General features: G+C 36.0%; 4 protein-coding genes across 4 annotated transcripts; 2 read left to right on the forward strand and 2 right to left on the reverse strand.

The window, feature by feature from the left end:
* Positions 1–321: 321 nt before the first annotated feature.
* Positions 322–8,450, reverse strand: LOC128727269 (endophilin-A). Its single transcript, XM_053821163.1, has 11 exons — positions 8,406–8,450; positions 7,454–7,522; positions 7,156–7,372; positions 5,755–5,888; positions 5,504–5,570; positions 4,709–4,794; positions 4,366–4,469; positions 4,204–4,301; positions 1,563–1,655; positions 657–781; positions 322–507 (listed from the first exon to the last, which is right to left on the reverse strand). Exons 1-11 carry the CDS (start codon positions 8,448–8,450, stop codon positions 382–384), a joined length of 1,164 nt encoding a protein of 387 aa, XP_053677138.1. The 3' UTR covers positions 322–381.
* Positions 8,451–13,512: 5,062 nt separating this feature from the next.
* LOC128726014 (GSK3-beta interaction protein) lies at positions 13,513–14,054 on the forward strand. Its single transcript, XM_053819793.1, has one exon. The coding sequence runs from the start codon at positions 13,650–13,652 to the stop codon at positions 14,052–14,054; it is 405 nt and encodes a 134-aa protein (XP_053675768.1). The 5' UTR covers positions 13,513–13,649.
* Positions 14,055–14,095: 41 nt separating this feature from the next.
* Positions 14,096–16,413, reverse strand: LOC128723669 (ATP-dependent RNA helicase Ddx1). The gene is made up of 2 exons (XM_053817431.1): positions 16,398–16,413; positions 14,096–16,337 (listed from the first exon to the last, which is right to left on the reverse strand). The coding sequence occupies exons 1-2, from the start codon at positions 16,411–16,413 to the stop codon at positions 14,167–14,169; spliced, it is 2,187 nt and encodes a 728-aa protein (XP_053673406.1). The 3' UTR covers positions 14,096–14,166.
* An 872-nt stretch (positions 16,414–17,285) lies between these two features.
* Positions 17,286–19,015, forward strand: LOC128724304 (zinc finger protein 184-like). The gene has a single exon (XM_053818034.1). The coding sequence runs from the start codon at positions 17,286–17,288 to the stop codon at positions 18,861–18,863; it is 1,578 nt and encodes a 525-aa protein (XP_053674009.1). The 3' UTR covers positions 18,864–19,015.
* Positions 19,016–20,308: the final 1,293 nt, after the last annotated feature.

The raw sequence follows: 20,308 nt of genomic DNA on the forward strand, positions 1-20,308 counted from the left end.
GATGTTCAACTCGTGATATCAATTGAAGTCTTAAACGTTCATAGTAGAGTATATATGAGAACCATGTTTTAGTTTCAATTCAATACTTTCACGTTATTTTCGAAACATGTATACCGAGCCGGTGTCACTTCCAGCTCATTCAATCGCAATGAGATGTTGATGCTTTTTTTTCAGTTTCGGCTACTATTTTTCCATGTCAATTTTCCTTCTCTCTGTTAAACGCTATGTGGATTTTAGTTTTATAGTTCAACACATCTAGTTTTTTTTTTGCAAGTGATTCGTCTTATAATCCATTATTAATTATTACGTTCTTGTGTTTGCAATAAGTATTACTTGCTAATTTTTGAGTAAAGACAGCATGTACACACTGCTAGATGTCGTTTAATTGCTAGGCAGTGGTACGGTGACCTGTACATACGACTGAGGGAAGTATCCATTTCTTCCATTCAAACTGCCTTCGAACCAGTTTTCATCTACGCGCTGGATTAAAGTAATGACATCATTTTCCTACAAGAGAAACAATGTATTAGTCGCGTCCTGGTCGCGGTGAATGGTCAATGGTGGATCAACTCGAAAAAGGCGAAGGAAAAGAGGAGAAGGCTCATTTTCCCTCCACTTCCCACGACAAGTTGCACCGATCAACTTTCAGAGCATACCTTGAATCCCAATTCGCCAGGATTTTCTGGCTCGAAGTCGTACAACGCTGTACAGCATGGTTGTGATGGTTTGGTTGGCATCGGTGTTCTTGCGGGAGAACGCATCGGCGATGGCAATGGCGATGCTGATAAACATGGTAAAAGAAGGAAGAATCCGTTAGTTTTCTATGTTGATCACAATCTATGCAGTATTTGTAGAACTAAAATGCTTAAATCTAAAGTTAAATATTTTTCAATGTACTATGCATGATTGTCTAACAAATTAATTCAAAACTAGTCTTCACGATCAACGTATTGATTGTCATTACTTGTAGTAGACAAATCTCAATTGTTACAATAATCTGGATGGATATTTAATATGGAGAATGGATATATAAATAATGGAAAACCTTCATCTTCATAAATATTTCGACCGAATGATCAGAGGATCACGTTCAAATAGTTAGTATAGTTGAAATAGGTTGAAACATGCAAATTTAATTGATACAAAACAAACGTTCTAAATACTTCTTGAAGATTGACTGAGTAGAACTAATATTAACACATAAAGCCAACGAAACAGTTGATTAATAATTAATAAGCTAGTAACGGAAGCATGATTGCCTGTACTTTCTACTATCCCGAACATTCACCGAAAACCTCACGTTAACTAGAACTGTCTAAAAATGAATGTGAAATGAGGCATACCGAAAAACAAAATAAAACTCAATCAATACGAACAACAACAAGCAGACGTACGTAGGTAAGTTAATGAAATTAAGTAAACACAAATTCAATCTCTGACTACACAAAGCAAATATTGACAGGTCATTTTTTGTACATGTTGCATGTATTAATTTCATTAATATTTGCCAATTTATATAGTAATATTTGAAAATTCCAAAGGGGATGATTCTTTCTTTTTACCATTAGTAGAACGCGCCTGTGCTTGACCGTTACCCAAAAGTTCCAGATGTGTCGGTTTATTGACCGGCGAACTGAGATGTGATGATGAACCGCCTAGCAATAAGTAAGTAATACAAATGGCAAAAACACATTTATGTAAAACAATGATAGCAGTGTAATGATTTGTCCCAATCACAAGAGTACAAGAGAAAGAGAGAAAGAGAGAAATATAGAGAAAATGAGAGATATTTGAAGATATATAAACATTCATTCAGAAACATAGAAATTGTAATACAGTTTGATCAGTAGAGCATTGTCGAACATTTTCGAGCATCCAACAAAATTATAGTATAACATGATGAGTGCAATAAAAATTAATACTTTAATAACAATTATTGTTCTTATTATAATCTTTGATTATTATTTTGTTGGTATGATCGTATGGGAATATTAAAAAACGTGACTACAATAGTAGAATATCAAAATTAAAAGAGTCTTTAGAGCAACTGAGATATGTCACAACTTCAGACATACGCATAAGTGAAAAGTTATTTTAAAATTACTGTTCAAAATGTTGCGTTTTTTAGCCTAAAATTGCACATTACATAAAATTGACAATATATTTAAATCATGTTCCGCCAATACGTCATTTTCTTGAATTATACATTATTATTGTTTTGTGAAAATGGCTATGTAATTTTACATCGTCAAACAACCATTTCTACTCAACAATATTTTTATTAGAAGATAAAATAAAATAATCAATGGATTACTAACACTCATAATCTTTATAGCCTGCGAAAATTCCGATGATGTAAATGATGTGGCATCGAGATAAAAATAAATAGAATTTGCAAAACCAACACTTACAAATGACAAATGAATTTATGAAGGTGAAAAATGAAAAGAAATCGAAAATGAAATTAAACACTTGTCATGTCAAATGTTAATTCTTAAATATATATATATATATATATATATATATATATATATATATATATATATATATATATATATATATATATATATATATATATATATATATATATATATATATATATATGTATATATATATATATATATATATATATATATATATATATATATATATATATATATATATATAAATTACGTTATATGATATGGCGTGAGACGTATTCCCATCACCAACATGGACAGTATCCAGACAGCCAGATGATTTCAAACATTACTTTCTGCATTCAAACCTTCGTATGCCTTCAAACCAAACCACTTGATGTCGAAAGAACGATAAGCTGAAAAAGCTAACACCCATCCACATCGACTTTTGTACAATTTTCGTTGAATATTGATCACTGGTCCCTAAAAATTGTTGCTATACCATCAACAATAGTTTCAACTTAAAACAGAATTTATTCTATGTATAAAAATTGATCCATATCCAACCATGCAATGATTTCGGAAAAATATGACTCAATTTTGTTATTGAGCAAGATTTATGTAACCTTTCTAACCATCACCCTATTACGCACCGTACACTGTTATCGTGGCATAATGAATAAAATAGAAAAGAATAAAGTATAAAATTTAGTATTATATACCAAAAACACGTAAGCATATTATCAATGTTCAATGTGTGAATCAAATTAATAATAGTTGTAATTTGTGTATGCCAATCAATAACGCGTAGTGGATTATAATTTGTTATAAGAAAATAGGGAAAAAGAGCTACACAACATTTATGTGAACTATTACTAAAAATATTAACATAGTAACAGCATGGATCATTTGTTGAATAGAATTGTCGATCGTGAATTAATGATGAAAGTGTGTCTATACCGTTACAGCTCAGTCGGTTCTTAATATATACATGATTCTGAAATTCCATGATTGTTAGTCATGTACAAATGATTGCATGCTGTGGTTCACTGTTTATCTAAATTATTGTTTAGATTATTGTAAAGTAATCTAAATTAATTTTTGATTATTAAATAATCATCCAATATCATTAGTAAACATGTTTTCGTTTAATAAAAAGGATCAAACGCGTTTTTGACTGACACACCTTCTCCAATCGATCCGATTCTTAAGGTAAAGAATAAAAGCATAAATAAATCAAAACAAAACAAATCACCTGACCAAGGATCACTGAAGTTGTTGTTAGCAAACATTGCGGTGCTATTGGTTGAAGGTGTACTGTACATCGTATTGTTACTGCTTTTATAATTGACCCGACTGTTGGTTATGGTGCTGTTCACAGTAGTCCTGGTCATGTTCGTCTTTGACCCTGCACCAATATCGTTGTTACCATTCCCGCCGGTGAACCCCCCATTATTCGGCAGATCCCATGCGTTCAACCAGCTGTCAACGGAAGATCCGTACGACGGTGGAGGCATGTCAGCACGAGAGGTGCTACTAGTGCTTGCACTACCGGAACTACCGACCACACCACCGGCATCTCCCGTTCTGTGACCACCAACACCACCATATGCACTAGATACACCAGCACTCCGCGTAGACGACAGACTCTGCTGAGAACCGTACAGTCGGTTGCGGTTAAAGTGGCTGTGATTGTTGTTGTGGTTGGAGCCGTGGTTTTTGTTATTGGACAGATTTTGCTGGGAACTGTACATGTGATGATGGGAATCGTTCAACCTATTGGAATTAAGGAAATGAGGCCCACCGTTCATTCCGTCCTGTGAACCGAGCATTTCGATGTTTAGATCGGCAAGCGTTTTGGGGACAAACTCCGACTTTGGCCTTTCTGCAGCTTCTTCACGTCTATAATAAACAAAAAACAAAAATAGTAACGGCCAATAAAAACAGAAAATGGTGCAATACTTACTTTTCGTTAAGTGTCTCTACTAGCACTTTTAGTATTTCGGAGCATTGCGAATGATAGTCAAGCATTCCTTCGGCAAATGTGACCAACTGTGAGACTTGCTCGACCTAGTAAAGGTTACCACACAAAATGGTACCGTTAGGTATTTGTTAAATCAAAGCAGACCCACACATATCGCCGAATCCAAGGCAGGGAAGCATGAAATATGCCAAATAACAGATGATATATTTTAACGTTTATAAACTTGCAAAAATATGGAAACTATATAAACGTATCTAGTACAGTATCGTATAGAAACAATACATTAGCGCTCTGAGTTATTAAGTTGCGTGCATTACAAACTTACATCATTCTCCAGCAGATTGTACATTCCAACCTGTGCGAGCTGTAGCGATTCGGCAAATTTTTCCTCGGCGCTCCTAATTTCGTCATCTGTAATTTGAGATCCTGATTTAAATATGCCGCAAAGCAGTATTTTTGTTTAGCAGAAAAATATTATAGCATCATGAACAAAACAATGGTTGAACACAATTACAAACCATAAATTGTTGGTATACATTGGGTTTTAAGGAAATATTCAGATTATTCCGCATAAGTGCACGAAGATTCGTCGGAAAACATTAACGAAATAATTGCATAATCCCAAGAACATGGAAATAAAAAAAGGAAAAGAAAAAATAGATAAAATAAAAAAAATAACATATGACAAAAATATATAATAACTTAAAATAAACACATAATAAAAAAAATCAAATATAAAACTAATTTCATTTAAAAGAAAAAACTAAACTTTTACAAAGCATTACGAAAAAATAAAATAAATTTGATCTGGAGAAATTTCTTAAAAATACATTAAAGTAAAAACAGTAATTTACTATATTTTAGGTAACTTTGCGTAGTCTAAATACGGCGAATTAAAGAGATTACTTTTGTGTGTTTTTATGTAACTTTGAAGGAAAGGAGCTAAAACTATTTATAGTTTCATAGAAAATATAGCAAATTCATTTGCAATTGAAATACAAGTTTATAATCCTAAACCTTGATTTGAAACAAATTTTTTGGGTTGAAAAGATAGAAAAGATTTTTTTTGTTTTATCAAATCAATAATATGGCAAAAATCATCAATATCAATTATGCTTACCTTTGGCTTGTCGCCGTTTCTTGCAATCGAAATCAAGACGTCTTCCTTGCAACTTTTTACGATGATGCTGTTGAAAAGAAAAGAGAAAAGCAAATTAAAAATATTAAATTAATTTAATTAAAAAAGAAAAGAAAATTTAGAATCAGAATATCACATTTTATTGTAAAAATTAACCTAAGGTGAATTAATAGCTTCATAGCACAGATAACAATCATACCAATATAGATAAAAAACTAAATAAATAAGCTTACCATAACTTCCTTAAGATCCTTCGTCTGTAACTGATGGAGCGGTTCGAGGAAGTTCTGTTTGATGTTATCATCAAGCGAATACTTCACATCTGCCATCTGCTTGAGCGAATCACCCATTTCGACCAGAGCTGATGCTGCATAGGTTGGAAAACAGGCGATAACGTAGCGGGCCAATTTGAGCGTTGGAGTGTATGTGCCAGAAAAGGAACACATGATTGGGTCAGGAGGTGAGCAACGCATTAGTTCATTTGTTGTTGGTAGTCCAAGCCATGCGTCGACGATTGATTGTTAAAGATGTGCGAAAGTGGAGATACAAGAAGATGTATATTAGTAAAAGTTTAATGAAAATAAAATTGTTTTACAATCTCAAATATAAGCGTTTATTGAAATTGATTGGCATCACGCATACACAAATGTTTTTTTTTCAATTGCGCACTATAAATACATAAGAAAACTTGATAAAGATAGTATACATAGCAATACGCATAATCTGAGCCAATATGTTATTAAATTAACAAAAAAACAATAAATAAAAACAATCATCCATTTTAATGAACAGATAAACGTTGCCAATTGAAAATTTGTTTAATTTGGTTTTCAATACACATTTTTTCACAAATTTATTGTAATGTATACTATCTCAATCGCATAAGCTATATGTAGAATCCAAACAACAAACATCGAGTGTGCGTTGAAACATTTTGTGTAAAAGGCAATAGAAAGATAGAGAAGTGGTATCTAGCAATGGTTTTCAGTAAAAACAGACACAATTTTGAAGAAATAAAAACAAAATTATTTTAAAACCAAATGTTGAACATATAACTGTCTTACAGAGAAATATAAGAGTATAAGAGAGATTAGGTTCTACCGATAGACTTTCAAAAAACTAAAGCGGAAAGAAGAGTTCAACCCTAAAATATCTATTTATCTTTAAAACGATAGTATTAGAATTAGAGAAACATTTTTAGATTATCAACTCTAACATTCTTTTTATTATCTTTTACATAATGTCAAAATTCGAAGAGACAGTACAGAAGGAAGTTGAAAAATATGTTGTATACTCCTTCTTCTTCCTCTTGATTCAATGTGTGACGGAAAACGTTGTTTAACTGTCGGCAGTGTTTTCCGATGCTTGTTTCAATATAAAGAATTTTATTGAACAATAATCCTTTATCGTACAGAACTGAGCAAAATTCACACCAGGACTGATTGATCAGAACTAATTGTTAAGATGAGTGCCGCCTAGTAGGTTTTGTTGTCATGGATAACGAAATTAATCAATGTGCTATGTGATGTATGTACGAAAAGAATGAAAAATACGACAACAACACAAAACAGAATCCACAATCATTTTCTTATGTATTGGAAACAAGTGGAATAGGTACATTGCGATTTACTTACCGAAAATACTATCCTCACCCAGCTTTTTACCGTAAGTCAGCATACAGTCAGCCAATATACCTTCTGGTTGTGGATAAGTATTACTTTTAGCCTGACCTGATAATTTAGAAATACCTTTGACGGCTGCCATCTTTGCTCTAGCTGTCGGGTTCGGTTGCAAGTACTCTTTGGTCTTGGTTTGCAACTCTTCAACCAACTCCACTGTGACATCCGTTTTCTGCATCAAAAAGGAATAGAATTGGGTTGAAATTTGGTAATGCTATATGCTGTTACACATCTGAAGTTATGACAAACTTACACGCTCCATCTCCATGAAATCTAAATCCAGTTTGGTGCCTTCAGCACCTCCCATTTTTTCAGTAACATACTGAAACAATAAAAAAGAATTAGTTCGCTATTTCCTGCCATGCAAACTATTTTTTTTTTCAAATGGTAAATGTATCATAAACGTGTACTACTTCAAAAACAAAACAACAAAAATCATTTGACTGACAAATTAAACACCAGGCGCCTCCTTCCTATGAATTTTGCCATTTAAGTATTTTCCTTATTCACTGTAAAGCATAAACCAATCATGGAAGGCAACAAAATCAATACATACATTGGTATATATCTACAAGCGATAATCTTAAAACTGATAAAAAATATTAATTGACTTTTATTTTACTTTTCAGCACATTCAGCATCGATGGCTGATCAATTAGGGAAATACATTGTTAACAAGAAAATAAAAAAAAACAAAGATCATTAACTAACAGAAAAAAATCAATTTTATTTGCAACATATTCTACCTTTTCAAAATTTATAGATCCATGATTAGTATATTATTATGTGAAGTGACACGTATATATATATATATATATATATATATATATATATATATATATATATATATATATATATATATATATATATTATATATATATATATCTAGCTAAAGCACAACCGGCTCGTGACCTACATTTATTTTTCTATTGCGGCAAACGATGTCAAATTCCTATTTAGCTATACAAAAAATTAAGTGCCCAACCAAGGTAAGACTTATCGTACTTTGGAAATAAAAGATGAGCAAAAAATGAATGATCAATACAATAATGCTTTGAATATACCCTACCAAAAAGTAGCACTAAATATATATACATATATGTCACATGATATTTGAAATAGGTAGTGAGGTATTACCGGGTTTAAATTGTAATTGTTAACAAAATTGTTTTGTACAAATACAATAGAGTATCAAATCACGTTACCTGATTCGCTTTATTAATTTGCTTTTTAAGGCCCGCAAATGCCATGTTTTCGCCTTTGGAGAAAATGGTGAAAGATTATTATTTTACGGGGTGTCTCAAAAAGTGGCTTCTCCCTCCTCTTCTTTGCAACTCTTCTAGCACTTCTAGTTGCGTCGAGAAACGCCTCGCTGATGGAATCGTATCCTTGTGAAAGCGATATCTGCTCAAAACACGAATAGGGATTTTTTTCCGACTTGGAACACTTCACATGAAAATTACACTAAACTTTGTTTCATTAACCTTTTTTTTCACACGACACACACTAGAACTATGCGTTATAATATCACGGGCACACTCACACAGATATCACTTCTAGAGCGCTGTTTAGAGAATGCAAGATATTTCCAAAACGATTACAAAGTTTTTCGTCGAACCATTTTATTGTTGGTCAATTACGATGAAAGAAAAAAACACACACTCACACAATATGCACAATAATGCACCGAAGATTTTACCACCAGCAGCCATTAACATCGATGAGGAGCATGGAAATAAAAAAGAGAGAAAAATACCATCTTTAATATACAGAACATATAGGTTGAACAGATTTTATATAAAATATTTAACAGCTATAAAACCACATGTCTTGAAGTGGTGTCATCTTGAACTCGCATTCAAGCATCATGTGATACCCCAACCCAGACGGTCTCTCGGCAATGCTGAATGCTGAAAGCGAAGGAAAATTGCTAGGTTTTACCTTTGTTTGAAACCACTATCGATAAATCGGGAATAATTTTAATCCACCCAGAAATTGGCCTTAGTATATGCGAAACGTAGGCTATAGGCTGCGGTTAACCTCGGTTTGTTAAAATTGAACGGTTTAGTATCACACACGTTAGCTGAAGCTACCGTAGGGAAATTCGCACTAGTCGTGACCGAGCTACTCGTAAGGACTGAACGTGGAAAGGAAAGTTAGTCCAACACTATCTGAAGCTTGCAGCAGTTAATACATATTCTACTGAAGTTGCTCGGGAGCTTTTTCGAGGGAAAACTGAGCAAATCTGCCCTAAAAGCTCGTGGTTCTCTCACGCAAAGAACGTGGTGTTGGTGTCATGAGAGCATCGATTGATTCCTTCGAACACAGAGCACAAAGAAGTGTGTGTGTTTGTTATGCTACTCTCCTAGGTCATTGTTTCTCTGCAAGGAAATGTAACACTGCGAACGCCCATCTCAAAGGATGAATCGAACATGCATCATATCCTATGAGCTTCACACTAAAATGCTCCTATTAGAGCTCGTTGATAATATTGCCGTGAGGCATTGCGAGCGAGTGAGAAGAGAACTAGCCCATTGTTTATTCACAGCCTACTCATGCTCGTGCTGAATAAGATTTATTACATGGATATAATTTCCATTAAAACTCATGTGTCAAACAGACAACCGACAACCGATAGCAAACGACAACAATGCTATAAAAATAGGAATGTTCATTATCAGTTCTGCACCGCCACGTGATATGGTGTTATTTTTCTCTTTTTCGAGTAAATTATAACATATATTTCATTCATAGCATCATCCGCAGTATTGTCTGAGCGTAAGAATGACATATCCTTGCTCTCCGTACTATGGTGGTGGACATAGTCTACGCTTGTGCGAGAGAGAGAGAGAAAAAGAAAGAGAGAGAGAAGTTTGAAGAGCGATTTCATGATGGAAAAAGACGGACTTGGTTGATATTACACCCGTGTCACCGAAAAGAGAACACCAATTCGAGTGATAGGAGGTTGTAAAAAGAACTGTTCTTACATATACTTGTAACTCAGCAAAACGCTATTGACCACCGTGTGCAATATGCCTTGCAATACACGATTCCGTCATCAGTTTCGTCATTCACAGGAACAAGGAGAGATGCTATCGTACGCTTGCGCACTTTCGCCGCACCATCGTTTCGTAGGTATGGATGCACCAATATCTTCTTCATAATGTTCTGCTTTTTTAAAGCATATAAACCCCAACGAGTGGTTGAAGGAGGTTCAAACTTCTAAAAAGCGAACGGACTCAAACGTCTAGCTGTTCTAAGTTGACTCACATAAGCGATGTACAGTACCAACACCGCTCTACACATACAATGGACAATCTATGTCGATTAGACCGACAGGAAGTTTTGAATTGAAAACATAAGATGCAATGCCAAACACAATGCTAAAACATATGTACGCGTTTTCCAGTGTAAGTCGCGATGATTGTAAGAGATTTGATGGGGTTTTGAGGGAATTTGATTGTATGGTATGGTTCTAGATTCAGCAGACCATTCACTAAATACCTCGGTAGCCTTGCGTTTATTGAACCGTGAAATCTAAGTCAATGAAATTGTTCGTATGGAACAACGTCCAATGTGAGAATGTAGCTCTATACAATGTACTACTTGAGTATTCTAGTCGCCGTGAAAACGTGTGCAACATATCTAATTCATCTATTAAAGCGCAAGCTCGTTCGAAAGCATGCATAAAGAGGTTCTATTGACTAAAATCTCTTCCAAACTGAGAAATATACCATTTCCATCTACGGTATTCAACTAGTTTTAAAACTTCAGACAAAGCTTTATTTTATGAATTTGTAACATAACCAGTTAGTCATTGAGGAATGAAAAGCAACGAAAAAACTGTTTGAGAAAACATTCGTTTTGTATCTGTATTTGTATTTGAAGAGGATTAATGTGGTTTGAGAATTTCTTCGTTCAAACGGTTTTATTCATATACTTTACCAATCGATAAACGATAATGAAAAAATTGGTCAAATCAGTCTACATTTAAATATAACGAGGCAGCATGAAACAGCACAACTGTGAAAATACGAGGGACATACGAAAACGGTATTGTTGTTTTCGGTACACAAATGCATACAGTTTGAAATGAGATTTCAGTTTATACTTATCTTATCTGCGGTGTGGTGTAAATAATCGCATTATCTTGTTACACTCGCTAAAATGCCAGCACCTAGGTTAAGCTAGGGGAGGCACAACTGTTAAGCCACGCTAACATTCCGATTTGGGTAGTGGAAAGTTGAAATAGCTACGCTAACAGATACCCTAATATGCTACCTTTGCGCAAACTTGCTTAATCGAGCGAATATTTATTACAGAGATCGAATTTTGCAAATCGTCAATGCTCATCATTTCTGATACGGAGTTTAGCTATTGATCGTTGCCCACTTGAAACATTCGAGCCAAATTGCGTTGAATGCTCATGGATTTAGTGCGACCACGTTGCTCCACCGTTCGATTCGATTCGCGTCCTCGTTCCCACAGAAAACATTAGCATTGACCTTGGGAGTGTGTGCGCAGAAACGGCCGAGTTCGTGTAGGTGCCAAGGTTTACGAGAGACATTTGCAAATCTCTCGCTATCCTCCTATGCGTGTGCACCACACGCAACAGCATCTCTCACGCCAAACGCATCGATCGGGTGCATCTAGTAGGCTGTCGAACTTATCTATTGCCACTGTTACGTAGCTTCCGTCTTTCGTGTTGATGCTACACATCTCTCACCGCATTTGGTCTTTCTTTTTGCCTGCTTGCGAGCCTGTGCCGGCTTAATTCAAAAGCGATAAAAATAGCACCAACCACCCACGGATTCTCCTCACAGAATCTCCCGACCGAAGCTACCTCCACCATCTATCATCGCTAATTGTCCATCCGTGCTCAAGTTGGGCATCCTTGAGTCGCAGCAACTATTAGCATGATTTTTCTCCGCCCCAATCCTATTTTCACAACTTCACCTCAGCCGTTAGCAGAGCTCTGCCTTTACGGGGGTTTTCTGCAAACAACAAGTTGTCTATTTTTCCTACGACAAGCAAGATTTTCTACAATATGCTGGACTGATCAAACCGCTTCAAACGAATCTGTATCTATTTTGGATTCATCACTTTTTTTTCGTGTATGCATGGAGGCTACAATTTTCGTGGGCGAAAAGGAATGATCGATAATTTCCTTCACAACGACTGCGCTGACCATCGAGTGTTATATGCGATTATTGTGCTTGTACTGTGCCAACAAACCCCGCATAGTTTGCGGAGGAAGTGGGTTGAGATAAATATATTCATTTGATGGTTCTTGCTTATCAGTACTGGCCCTGGATCGTCTGGTACGTTATACTTTAGCGATGAATTTCACAAGCATACAATATAGCGCATGTCTGCGATAGCTAATTTTCTATCCCAACATATTTTATTTCGATTACATACATAAACAGTATGTTTAACCGATAAGCTTATTTTAATGTATCCGTACTCCATGAGGTTATTTTTTATCACAATATACAAAGTTGATAAATTCCAGCACCAAACTTGCACTTACCAGTGAACTACTGTAAACCTGCACTGTTGGTCCTTTCCAGGGGGTATCCTTTCATGCGAGACCAAGATGCAGATGTTTATAGAGGTCGTGACTTTTTTCCACCAGCTGTGCTAGTAAACAAACACACGTTCGGGAACCGTACAACAATGATTCGATCCACAACTTCACTCCTGCGTTGGCTTGTTTTACGGAAGAAACGAAACAGTTTACGAGTCACACATAACGCACATACACTGGCACGCAACGAAGAAGGGAAAACACACGGTTCGCAAACTTTTGCACACAGAAATCTCACCACTGGTCCTGGCCTCCTGCTGATTGGAGGCAATCAATGACTATGGGAGTGATCACGTTTACCGTATTTTTAAAGATCGCTTAAACGGGTAGCACACGGTTCGCAAAGGATGTTGACAGGACGCGGTGGCACAGCTTTTTGCGCTATACACGACGGTTTTGCAAAAGATTGGGAGTACGTTCGCTGCTTTCTTCTTGTTTCGTTTCTACTCGGCAATACTTTCGGTCGTTCATGTACAGATAGCACAACGTACTGTGCCTCACCACTACAGCCTCATGTCATGACGTTTTGTGGCCAGGGCTGCTGGATACTTTAGGAAAAGGGCCCAAATTTATTTTTGTCGTTATTGCAGGCAGTGGGGAAAGAAACCCTTCAACTTGCAGTGTAAACACGTCTCCTGATTCTTATCCGATACAAGTTGTCAAAAAGTTATTTTTTCTGTGTATTGAAGTGTTAACAAATAGTTAGTGCAAGAATCATAATCTTAAATTGATGAACTCCATTTATTCCATATTTGTATCTTGAAGATTGAATACTTCGGCAATACAGCTTAACATCAAATGATGACAAAACAGTGAGGATAAAATCACGAACCATGGCCAAAAGAAACCAACGAAAGTAATGGATGATTCAATAAAAAAGTACTATGCCTATTGTGATGACAACATTATCGAGTGGCTGCAGGAAGCTGAGGCTGTAATACAGGATATTATTAAGCACGTGCGAGAAGTATGCGTATCCAAAGCTTTTCCTCCAACGCGTACGGAATCTTACATTAATCTTACTACCCTGGAAGGAAACCGATTATGTCTAAAACTTAACGCCGAAGGCTTACAAATTGTAGGACAAAATTATGATGTGAATAGTCAGGATTGCGATGCCAATGTTCGTTATGAAACACCATACGCTTTATTGTCGGATGTTAGTCCATCATATGTGCATTCCTTCGGAAGTTGTCTTACAGATGCTTTGAATAGACTGGAGCAGAGCTCACAACAAGATCAAAACTTATCTGATGTGGAATAAAGACTAGGGTTGATGTAATTCATTGATGTATTAAGGTTTTGTCTTATTTGTCTTCTACAATGTTACATGCTATCGTAAAACAGTAGAGAAACGCCATATAACACATTGCTTATTAGACCGCCATTCGTTTAAGGTAAAGAGTTTGAGCCTCACGTTCTAATCGCGCCAGCTCGCGTACCACTGGACCCAACTGCTCAACGTGATCTTTATATCCAGTACCGGCATTCATGCGCTTCTCTCCATAAACCACTTTTCCATCAAATTCATTCAGAGGTACTTTCATATCTTTTTCAATCTGGGGAATAGTTACCGTCAAGTGATCTTCTATATCCGCTAGATACATTTTTTCATCGTACCACATGCAGCAACCCTTCACATCAGTCAATTCGGTGTTCCAACAGTTCTTGCCGCGTGAAGAACACCACTGTCCGTGGTACCATACTTTTTCCGGCACTGAAGCAACCAATGAAAATGCCAATCCCATTCGATCAGCCCGACCAACCCGTCCAATACGGTGAACATAGTTTGATTTTTCATCCGGTAGCGTTACGTTTATGATAAACGGTAATCCCGTAATATCTAAGCCTCTGGCGGCCACATCAGTACAGATGAGAAATTTCACTTCCTTATTTTTGAATTTTTCCAAATTCGCTTTTCGTTCGTGAGGATTGCGATCGCCATGCAAACACACGCATGAATAGTTTTGTCCGCGCATCTGCCGCAAATAGCGCTCCATATTATCGCAATCCAGCTTTGTTCGACAAAATATTATAGCACGGTCCATTTTATGTTCATCAATTGCTTTGATGGTGTATTCACCTTTCAACATTTTAACTGCTTCGGAAAGCGTTTCCGCAGTGTTTGAACCGGGTCGAACATTATCTCGTGCATGAACCCCATCCGTTTGAATGTGACTGCGCATTGTCTGCCAACTTATGTCCTTCTGAGGATCTACCATACACACAACATGGTGGACGGTTTCGGGCACAGCGTCTTCACCTTTTAAATCGACCCAGGTTGGGAAGTGCATTAATCTCTCTGCCATTTTCTTTACTTCGAAAGAATGGAGCGTTGCGCTGCATACCACCATCTGGAGCCGGCGCCCGTCAGACGTTATTTTTGGAATCTGTTTATGCAACCGATCAATCATATCAGTATAACCTTGCTTCAGCAAACCATCCGCTTCGTCTAGAACGAAAAATCGGCAACTTTTCAACAAGACGTATCCACCTCCGATAAGATCTTCTAGACGACCCGGAGTAGCTACGATTATATCCACACCACGTTGCAGTACTTCCATTTGCTCGCGTACATTAACACCGCCGATCAAAAGTAGCTCTCGAACCTCTGGATCTTTGAGATATTTTTTGAATTTTCGAATCTGATTAAACGTTTGTTCTGCTAGTTCTCGTGACGGTTCAATCACAATTGCTTGAGGTGCATTCGGTTTCGGTTTGGCTGCTTCTCCTTCAGCACTTCCTGATGGCCCGGTGTTGGGATTGTCGGTTGTATGCTCTTTGGGGGCATTGCATGCTGCTGTGTAGCCCGCCGGTAAAGGAAACTTGAAATCAGTTTGACCGAAATTAAATGCTATCTCGGCGTTTTTCAATACCACCGCTGGATAGAAAGTGCTATTTTTCAAATTTCCATCTGCAATCTTGAAAGCCACACCGAGGAATACACCATTTTTGGAAAATCCTATCTGCCCTTCATCCAAGTCGAGCATGCATCCTATGACGTCTTGCTTTCCGAAAGCTTCGCCGTATGAATCGAACTGTCTGCAGTTAGATTTTTTGCCAGTTCCTCCAAACCCGAAACCGAAACTATCGGTACCAAGATCAAGGCTTGCTAGTTCCGTCGACCAGCCTACACGACATAGTCCTTCATCCGTGACCGTCGCCTCGTAGTAGTATTTACCCTTTCCCCGAACACCGGTGGTACAGCGACATCCGTGCCATTCTTTAAACTCTCGCGACTGACAGCGCAACCCATCAGGCGTAATGGCCATTGCATGACCACGGTCGGTGAAGGAAAAGGTCCATGCTTGTCCTTTGTTGGAAGATGCTTTTCCCGTCTTACCCTCCTTGATATCACGTAACGTTTCCCACACAATTTGTAAAATCGGTAAACAGAATGCACCAGTTTTACCACTACCCGTTTCGGCTGCCATGAGGACATCACCTCCTCCTAGAATCAGTGGAATGGCTTCGGCTTGAACATCGGTTGGAAGCATCCATTCCATTTCATCTATAGCTTTGCCTATTTCCGGCATAACACCGAACTCTGTAAAAAACACAAATGTGTCACATATCATATGAAAGATAAACAATTTCAAACGCATACCTTCAAATGCAGTCATTTTGATGTAGGAATGAACACAATAAATCTATAAAATTATTAACTCCAATTGATTGTTTTTCACTTAGTAGGCGAAACAGTTCGACTGTTTACTTCAGCGGTTTGATTTGCAATGGCACTTGAAGTCTTCAGGCGTGTGCGATTCTTAGAGGACGATTTTTACTTTCCAGCACAATCTATGCAGAAATCATTATCAAAAAGACTTATTGCTTTCGATATCTTCTAATAATTGAGTAAATAAAAAGATAACATTTGGTTTCTCATACGATATTTTATAGAGCATGAAATTATTGAATCAATCGTTTGACATATGGCTGGAATATTGAATAGAAAAAAAAAACCGGCCCTTTTGACATTTTTCGTGACCAGCGTGTGTGTTGATAATTGATTGTTTTGGTTTTAGTAATATTTTGGTTTCTCGTAAGTATATAGGTCTGTACAAATAATTCATTACTAATTTTAAATATTTTTGCAGAAAGGTATGCATTAAAGATAATTCATATGGAATTTGTAGTACAATCGACCCATTGCCGAAGAAGTATACTCGCTACAATCACCAGAAAGACATTGTTTACAAAAAAAAAACAATATAATTTCTCACTTGAAAATTCTTTAATTGCATTTTGAATCGCTTTCAAAATTGGACGCAGAAATTGTATAAAACATGATAATATGCAAGTTTTAGTTATTGCAGCAAACATCACATCCCACGCATCTTCTTAAATTATAGAGAATTTATGTCGATTTCGTGGTAAACTGCTGCTATTCAAAAGATATTCGGATTGCTGGTATCGAACAAAACGGACACAACAATTCGCCAGGAGAGATAATATTAATGCATAAGACGCTATGAATATAAAATACAAAGGCACTATGAAAGATGCAGTTTTTACCGATTTAGGTACACGATTTTATTCTGTATGCCGTTTCTGCGTGTCGGACAGTGATTGTTTGCCTTTATTTTTACCTGATGGGAGTTTCAACGAAGAATTGCAGAAAGCATTTGAAATCATCGCTGCAAAAGTGGACGAAAGTGATGGTTTACCAAATAACATATGCCGGAATTGTTTACAAATAATAGAGAATTTTGTCGATTTTGAGTCGAACTGCTGTGATTCTTATGAAATTCTTGAACAATTTATGCGGAACTCTTCGTCTGTTGAGAACCTGGAGATCAGTGAGGAAGTTGTGAAACAAATAAGTAATGATGAAATTGACATTGAAATACTAAAAGAAGATATTTCAGCATCTGATTACATAGACGATTGCGATGAAGAACTGGTGGCATTCGATGAACAACAAAAATCAGAGGAGATAAAAAAACATATGGAAACGAGTTTTCTCGGCGATAACAGTGATATTGATCAAAATCTGCCAGAAGAAATAGACAGCGAAAATGATGTAGCTATTGCCGTAAGGAGAACGAGCAAATCAAACACGAAACAATCAGACAATGATGAAGATTATAAAAATGAAGTAACAGATGATGAGAAAGATGATGGTAAACAATCTTCAAATTATAAAATGGATGAGCTGAACATGAATGCAGCAAATGCTACCGTATTGGACTATTTTTATCGTAATAACAGAAAAATTCCTATTGTGCAATGCATATTTTGCAATAGAACTTATCGTGGCAGAAACACACTTCGAAAACATTTGAAGATACATTTTCAAATCAAGGACTACACGTGTGACCAGTGTCCGCAATCTTTTTCCGATCGGTCTTCTCTTCGCTCTCACCAACAACGCCACTCAACGATAAAACCGTTCCTGTGTGGTCAATGTCCACGATCGTACTATTCGGAAGTTCAGTTGAAACAACATTTGACCATGAAACATGGGAAACGAAAGTATGTTTGCCCCATCTGTTATAAACGGTTTCCTTCGCAAGCAATCCTAGATGACCACGCACTTGTACATAAACCGGAGCGACCTTTCGTGTGCTATATTTGCGGAAACAGTTTCAAACGAAACCGCAATCTAGACAGGCATCTGCGAGGGCATGAAAAAGATAAAATCTCAAAGGCAGAAGAAACAATCAATTCAACTCAAACCAATATTTCTTGCCAGTTCTGTGCAAGTGAATTCGACATACCCTCAAAGCTGTTGGATCATTTGATTCAGTCCCATTCAGAAGCATATCAAACAATCCGCATGGGTGTACATCATTGTCCGCATTGTCATACTCAATTTGACGATTTAAGTGACTGTCTACATCACCAAAATAAACATTATTTAATCATGCTCGATACAGGAAAAACAGTCTCGTATGAATGTGGAGAATGTGGCAAACACATAAAATACAAGTCGTTGGCGGAGAAACACTTTCAATCACACCAATCTGAACGAAGTTTTACGTGTTCGGTTGAAAATTGCTCAAAAAGATATAAGTTTAAAGTTCATTTAACGCGTCATTTTCGAGAAATTCATGAAAAATGCAACGAATGAATATCAACCATCATACAGTTGTACTACGATGAAACACCACATGGAAAAGTGTTTAATTAACTAAACGATAATCTTTTCTGTTGGAAATAAAAGTATCAAAAACCAAAAATACGTAAAGTGTGGAAACATACAGTTTCTTTTACGTTTTTAATTGTTAAAAATTACACCACTTGAAATAAAATAATATGTTTGCAGTGTCTACATGAACTTATTATTCTTTGTATTAATTATTGAAAGATATTCAATAACATTTATAGCTAATTTTCGAAAAGAAATCTTATATCATTTACTGGAGTGCTTTATTTACAATCAGACATAACATCTTAGAGTAGGTGCAAACTTAAAAGTAACAGGAAATTCAAAAAAAACTTAAAAGCAACAGGAAATATATGGTGCATGGAAATCCCGCACCCGTTGTTCTTCCGTCACTTGTTCCTCTCAATTATTCGTCTATGCAGCTTATAATAGAAGAATCTTCTAAATCGGCCTCGAGAATATGATAAGCTGCCGTCCCGTGGTGAATGAAAAAAAGGTAGAACACTTAGATATAAGATCGAAATACTATGTTCATAATAATAAAAATAATTAAAAGGGATTATGATATGAGCATCCTGTTTAAAATCAAATGAATATAAAAATACGCGACAGTCTCTCGTGTGATTAACAAGTACATTTATGCAATAATTATATTGATAGAATGACTACATTATGCATAGAATTACATAAATATCAGAAAATGCATAATTATTTTCAAAACGACGCAATACGATACCTTATAATAATTCTAGCGTCTGACAAATCATCTTATTTTTAAATGAGACTCTTCCTTTGTCATTTCATCATAGGATCCTTGTTCATAGTGCTTGAACTTCCGCTAAGCATACATAAGCATAACATTATGTTTGATAGCAGCATAGACAATTAATTCATAATTAGAAACATAACGTAGAGAACATAAATTTGCCTGTAGTATATGTTTTACAACTGCACAAAAACTGAAAGAATGGCATTTTCTGAATTTAGTAATTAATTAAAAAGTAGTTAAAGACTATTCATATTTTAGTGCTAGTTGAAACGATTTTAACACATTGAAAAGTATTTTGAAACACTGAGCATCCATTTGAAACTCCCATTATGAAAATCTGTTTAAAAAATGTGATGTAAACCACCAATTTCCTACTATGGGTGCACTATACGCACTTTACTTTTTTTGGGCTCATGCTCATTTTAATATTACAATATTTATTTTTAGAAATGCAAGTAATACTCTTTTTTTCCGCTAGTTGAAAATATAGCTATGCTTCCATACATAATAAAAAAATCTCTTTTATTCCCCATACCTAAACAACAGGGTTTCTAGTGGAAATACAACAATTTTTGATGAGTTGCTTATAATGAAATTGTATGCTTATTGTAAAACATGTTGTAAAAAATAAGTAAATTTC

This window comes from Anopheles nili, chromosome 3, assembly GCF_943737925.1.
Source record: "Anopheles nili chromosome 3, idAnoNiliSN_F5_01, whole genome shotgun sequence".
Lineage (NCBI taxonomy): Eukaryota > Metazoa > Arthropoda > Insecta > Diptera > Culicidae > Anopheles > Anopheles nili.